The sequence below is a fragment of the Ictidomys tridecemlineatus genome, chromosome 5 (assembly GCF_052094955.1).
Source record: "Ictidomys tridecemlineatus isolate mIctTri1 chromosome 5, mIctTri1.hap1, whole genome shotgun sequence".
Taxonomy (NCBI): domain Eukaryota; kingdom Metazoa; phylum Chordata; class Mammalia; order Rodentia; family Sciuridae; genus Ictidomys; species Ictidomys tridecemlineatus.
Genome location: NC_135481.1, coordinates 55,947,201 through 55,953,637, shown reverse-complemented (window position 1 = coordinate 55,953,637; position 6,437 = coordinate 55,947,201). Strand labels below are relative to the sequence as shown.

The 6,437-nt window shown below is 38.6% G+C and overlaps 1 protein-coding gene across 1 annotated transcript; it reads right to left on the bottom strand.

The window, feature by feature from the left end:
- Positions 1–2,140: 2,140 nt before the first annotated feature.
- Positions 2,141–3,034, bottom strand: LOC101957706 (V-type proton ATPase 16 kDa proteolipid subunit c). Its single transcript, XM_078049040.1, is given in 3 exon segments — positions 2,141–2,344; positions 2,346–2,695; positions 2,987–3,034. Coding segments are annotated over 3 exon segments (531 nt in total). The 3' UTR covers positions 2,141–2,211.
- Between the last annotated feature and the right edge of the window lie 3,403 nt (positions 3,035–6,437).

Below are 6,437 nucleotides of genomic sequence, written 5' to 3'. Positions count from 1 at the left end.
TTGAAATATTGTTTTGCATAATACATAATATTCATCATATGCATATTAATGCAATCTAACTTTTAAAAATTTCCTTCTTCTTTGCTCTGCCATTCTTATTTCACCACATTGATGTCTTCAAGCCCCTTTTCTCCCCAGGGGAGATAATTAACAACCTGATAGTATCCTTCTTTACATTTTTCCAAGCTCATGTACTAATAAAAAGGCATATAAATTCACATATATTGATGTTGTACATCTTTTCATTTGATTATTTACATCTGTATATATTCTTCAGTAAAATATGTTTTCTGACTAAACTGTTTATGGTTGAGTTTTGAGAGTTCTTTATATAATTGTAGATACTACTAGTCCTTTTTTTGGATATGTGGAAAATATTTTCTCTTAGTCTAGTTTCCCCTCCTCCTCCGCCTCCTCCTCCTCCCTTTTTTTTTTTTTTTTTTGTACTAGGGATTGAACTCAGAGACACTCAACCACTGAGCCACATCCCCAGTTCTATTTTTTTAAAAATATTTTTTAGTTATTGATGTACCTTTATTTTTTATTAATTTATATGTGGTGCACATGCAAGGTGAAATACATATATATCATTTTACTGAATATTTGCAAATATTCTCAGTGAATTAATATATACTCTTTTTTAGATTATATAGTCCAAATACCTAATTGTGTGAAATCAAGTTCCTTTTCTACTTGTGCATTGTCAGTGTATAGAATCTAACTGATTTGTGTGTTTGCATGTTAATTTTGTTTCCTGCAACTGTTGCATTCATTTATTAGTTCTAGTAGTTAGTTTTGTAGAATCTTTAGAGCTTTCTATAGATAAGCTAATGTCATTTGTGAACAGAGATAATTTTACTTCTTCATTTCCAATTTGGATGCCTTTATTTTTTATTTTTTTCTTGTCTAATTGTCTGGCTCAGACTCACAATGCTATGTTAAATAGAGATAGTGAAAGCAGGTATCTTTGTCTTGTTCCTGATATTAGAGGAAAAGCTTTTAGTCTTTTGGCATTAATTATGATGTTACCTGTAGGATTTTCACATATGCCATTTATTATGCTAAGGTAGTTTTATTCTAGCTCTAGTTTGTTGAATGTTTGTTTTTTTTTAAATCATGAAATGTTGAGTTTTTAAAAAAGAAATTGTATATTGAGATGATCCTCTGCTTATTTTGTTTGTTTTGTTTTTCATTCTGTTAATGTAGTATGTTACATTTATCAGTGTCCACATATTGAACTGTCTTTGCATTCCAGGATTAAATCCCATCTGGTGATGGGGTATGATCCTTCCAAGGTGCTGTTAGATTTGATATGCTAATATTTTATTAAGGATTTTTGCATGAATATTTACTAGGGATATTGGTCTGTAGTTTACTTGTAGTTTCTTTGTCTGATGTCAGTGTAATGCTGACCTCATAGAGGAAGGAAGTGTTCCCTCCTCTTCAACTCTTTGAAACATATCAGAAGTTTAGATGTTAATTCTTTCTGAATGTAGAACAGAATTCTCTAGCAAAGCCATCTGGTCCTGAGGTTTTCTTTGGTGGCAAGTTTTTGATTATTGATTCTACCTCCTTACTAGTTATTGATCTGCTCAGATTATCTTTTCTTTTCTTCTCTTCTCTCTCTCTCTCTCTCTCTCTCTCTCTCTCTCTCTCTCTCTCTCCCCCCCCCTCTCTCTCTTTCCTTCACATCAGAGAACTTTATTGGACACAGCTGGGCGCCAAAACCTGGTGGCTGGCTTTCTGCCCCCAACCGGATACCAGGCGCAAGGGGAGGTTCCATCCAAAAAGTCTCAGCAGGGGGGGCCCACAGGGCAACATGTTACCTAAAGTGTACTATATAATTGGGAGATGAAGTTGCTCCACAGACACAGGAAGAGGTCAAAACTTTTATAAATAAACATCCAGTGAAGAGAAAAATGACAACTCTAATTCATCCTTACACACAGAGCACTCCAGGGCAGAGGGCGGGGGCCGGAGGCTGGCATGCTCACTGGTCAGGGGCCTGGATGGGATATGAGTGGGCCAAATGTCCACAGCATGGGGAAGAAGGAGCCAGGCCGGGCAACAGATGATGGGCACTAGGACACTGCGCATTTACAAGACCAACTATGGAGGGGGTGGCTGCCCTAGCGTGTGCCAGGCTGTTCATTCTGGAATGAGGAGGGGGTGGTCTTTACATCGTGTTCTGTGGCTGGTGAGCTTGAGGCACTACTTTGTGGAAAGTATGAAGGCCACCATGACACCATCGAGGCCAAGCAGCTCAGCGAAGATGAGGATCAGGATCATGCCCACAAACAGGCAGGGCTGCTGGGCAGTGCCCCGAACACGGGCATCCCCCACAGCCAATGGCAAAGCCAGCTGCCAGACCACTCAGGCCCACGCTCAAGCCTGCACCCAGCTGGAAGAAATTCCTGGAGCGGTTAATACCATCATTCAGGGAGTTGGCGATGAGGACTGCCACCACCAAGCCGTAGATGGCCATGAGCCCAGCCATGACCACTGCGATGACGGACTTCATGATCAGGTCCAGCCTCATGACTGACATGGCTGCAATGCCGGTGCCACTCTTGGCCTTGCCATAGGAGGCACCCAGGGCGCTGAAGATTATGGCAGACGAAGCGCCCATGACCGCCAAGGACCAAGCGTACTCGGGGCTGTTCTTGGTCTCGGACTGTCTGCGGGCGGGGTGGGTCTCGGCAAGGTGAAAACAAGGTGGCGCAGAAGCGAGCCAAGGCCTCAGATTATCTATTTCTTTATGTCTCAGTTTTGGTAGATTGTATACCTCTAGTCACCCCTTTCTAAGAATTTATCCATTTCATCTAGGTTATCTAATTTGTTGGCCTACAGTAGCTCATAGTATTGTATTATTATCGTTTTTATTTCTGTGGCATCAGATCTCACTAAATTGCTAAGTTGCTGAGGCTGACCTGAAACCTGCAATTCTCTGCCTCAGCCTCCTGAGTCAGAAAGATTATAGACATACACCACTGTGCCTGGCTTTGGTTTGTGGTTTCACAGACTTAAAGTCCATGGTTGGCTGGCTCCACTTCTTTAGGTCTAAAGTGAGGCAGAACTTTATGGCAGAAGGGCATGGCAGAGGAATATTGCTCAGCTCTTGGCAGCCAGAAAGCAGAAGAGAGAGGGAAAGCAGCCAGGGACAAGGTGAAGTACCCAAGGGTATGCCGCCAGTGACCCACTTCCTCTAACCACACCTCATTTGCCTACTATACCACCCAGTAGTCCATTCAAATAATAATGCATCAAGTAGATTAATCCACTGATGAGGTTGTAGTCCTCATATCCAGTCGCTTCCTAAAAGTCCTACCTCTAGACATTGCTGCATTTCTCTTAACACATGAGCTTTTGGGAAACATTACAGATTCAAAAAGCACTTTGTTTTATACATTGTGGATTTTCTGCTTTCAAATTCTATTTCAATTCCATTGTGATTGGAAAATATATTCTATATAATTTCAGTCATCTTGAATTTTGAAAGACGTGGCTTAACATGAGATTTATCTTATAGTATCCTTTGTCTCTTGTAATATTTTTTTACTTGAAGTCTATTCTTATATTAATATAACAACCCTGATTCCTTTATTTATTTATTTTTTAACATTTGCCTGGAATCTATTTCTGTCTTTTCAACTTTCAGCCTATGTGTATCCTTAGATCTAAAGTGAGCTTTATAGATAGCCCATATAGTAAGTTTTTTTTAAGAGCGAGAGAGAGAGAGAGAGAGAGAGAGAGAGAGAGAGAGAGAGAGAATTTTTAATATTTATTTATTTATTTATTTTAGTTTTTGGCAGACACAACATCTTAGTTTGTATGTGATGCTGAGGATCAAACCCGGGCCGCACGCATGCCAGGTGAGCGCGCTACCGCTTGAGCCACATCCCCAGCCCAAGATGTTGTTTTGCTTAACCCATTTAGCCAATCTTATATTGGGAAATAAATTCATTTGCATTTAAAGTAATTACTGATAGAGAAGGACTTACTGTTGGCACTTTGCTTATTGTTTTCTCTATGTCTTGTTTCTTTTTTGTCCTTTCTTTTTGCCTTCTTATGTTTCACTGATATTTTGTAGTGACAAGCTTTATTTTTCTTATTTTCTTTTTTTTTGTGTGTGTGTGTGTGTCTATCTCTGAGATATTCTTCTAGTTACTATTTTTCTTTAACTTTTGAAGGAGAGTTTTGTTGAACACTGCAAACTTTCTTGGTTGAAAGATTTTTGTTTTTCCCTTCAGGCCTTTGAATGTCTCATACTATTATTCTGGCCTGCAAGGTTGGAAATCCTCTGATAATTTTATGGAAGTTCATATATATATTCATATATGTGTATATTAGGATGTTGATGAAACTTTATTTTATTTATTTATATATATGCAGTGCTGAGAATCAAACCTAGTGCCTCACACATGCTAGGCAAGCACTCTATCACTGAGCTACAGCTCCCCATTATATATTGATGAATTGCTTTTCTTTTGCTGCTTTTCTTTTGCTCTTTGTCTTTGACTTTAAGCAGGTTACAATGTATCTTGATATGATTTTGGGGGGTGTTTTATCCTCCTTGATGTTCTTTGAACTTCTTGAATTTGTTATGTGCTTTTCTTGGATTTTAGAAGTTTTGCTGGATGTGGTAGTACACACATATAATCCCAGCCTCTTGGGAAGCTGGGGCAGGAGGATCCCAAGTTCAAGGTCAGTTTAGGATACTTAGCAAGAGCTTGTCTCAAAATAAAAAATAAAAAGGGTCATCTGGGTGTTGGCACCCACTGGTAATCCCAGGAGCTCAGGAGCCTGAGGCAGGAGGGTTATAAATTCAAAGCCAGTCTCAGCAACTTACTGAGGACCTAAACAACTTAGTTAGACCCTGTTTCTAAATAAAAAATACAAAGGGCTGGGTATGTGGCTCAGTCATTAAACACCCCTGGGTTAATTCGTGATTACCAAAAAATAAAAATATAGCCAGGCACGGTGACACATACCTGTAATCCCAGCAGCTCAGGAGGATGAGGCAGGAGGATCCAGAGTTCAAAGGCAGCCTCAGCAAAAGCGAGGTACTAAACAACTCAGTGAGACCTGTCTCTAAAATACAAAATAGGACTGAGGATGTGGCTCAGTGGTCGAGTGCCTCTGAGTTCAATCCCTAGTACCCCCCCAAAAATAAAACTATAAAAAATAAATTAAAAGGGCTGGGGATGTATCTCAATTGTAGAGCACCCTTGAGTTCAATCCCCAGCACTATAAAAAAAATGTGTAAAGATGGGTGTTAGTAGCTATGCATTTTTGTATTATTAGTGTGTTTTTCTGTGTATTTGGATTGTATTATAATAAAATTACATTGAGAATACATGGGAGATTAGAATATAAAGATGTGGTATGCTGAGAACTCTAGAGAAGTTTTGCTATGTAGGAGAAGAAATGAAACAATAGCTAAGGAATGATATGGAGACAAAGGTCTTTTTCCCCCTTTTTGCTTCTTCCTTTATTTATTTTTATTTTTAATCTTATTAATAATATGTTTTATTCTTTTTTAGATATACATGACAGTAGAGTGTATTCATGTATGTACACAGGAAAGTTATGTCCAATACATTCTATTGTCTTTCTTATTCCTAGCACCCCTCCTTTCTCTTCATTCCCCTTTGTCCGATTCACTGAACTTCTGTTCTTCCCCTCCATCACTTGTTGTGTGTTAACATTTGCATATCAGCCTTTGGTCTTTTGGTATTGTCTTATTTCACTTATACAATAGTCTATAGAGCCATCCATTTACTGGCATATATCATAAAGTCATTCTTTTTATGGCTGATTAATATTCCATTGTGTGTGTGTGTGTGTGTGTGTGTGTGTGTGTGTATATATATATATTCATCATCCATTCATCTGTTGAAGGGCACCTAGATTGGTTCCATAGCTCAGCTATTGTGAATTGAGCTGCTATAAACATTGATGTGGCTGTGTCACTGTAGTGTGCTGATTTTAACTCCTTTGGATATAGACCAAGGAGTGGGATTACTGTGGTTATCAAATGGTGGTTCCATTCCTAGTTTTTTGAGAAATCTCCATACTGCCTTCCAGAGTGGTGGTTTCACCAATTTGCAGCCCTACCATCAATGTATGAGTGTACCTTTTCCCCCATATCCTCGCCAACATTTATTGTTACTTGTATTCTTGATAATTGCCATTCTGATTGGAATGAGATAGAATCTCAGTTTAGTTTTAATTTGCATTTCTCTAATTGCTAAAAATGTTGAACATTTTTTCATATATTTGTTGACTTTTCATATTTCTTTTTCTGTGAAGTGCCTGTTCAGTTCCTTAGTCCTTTTATTGACTAAGTTTTGTTTTGTTTTTAATAAATAAACCCCAACCCAAACAAACAAACAAAAAAACCCCAACACTTTCTTGACTCTTAGTCTTTGCAACTG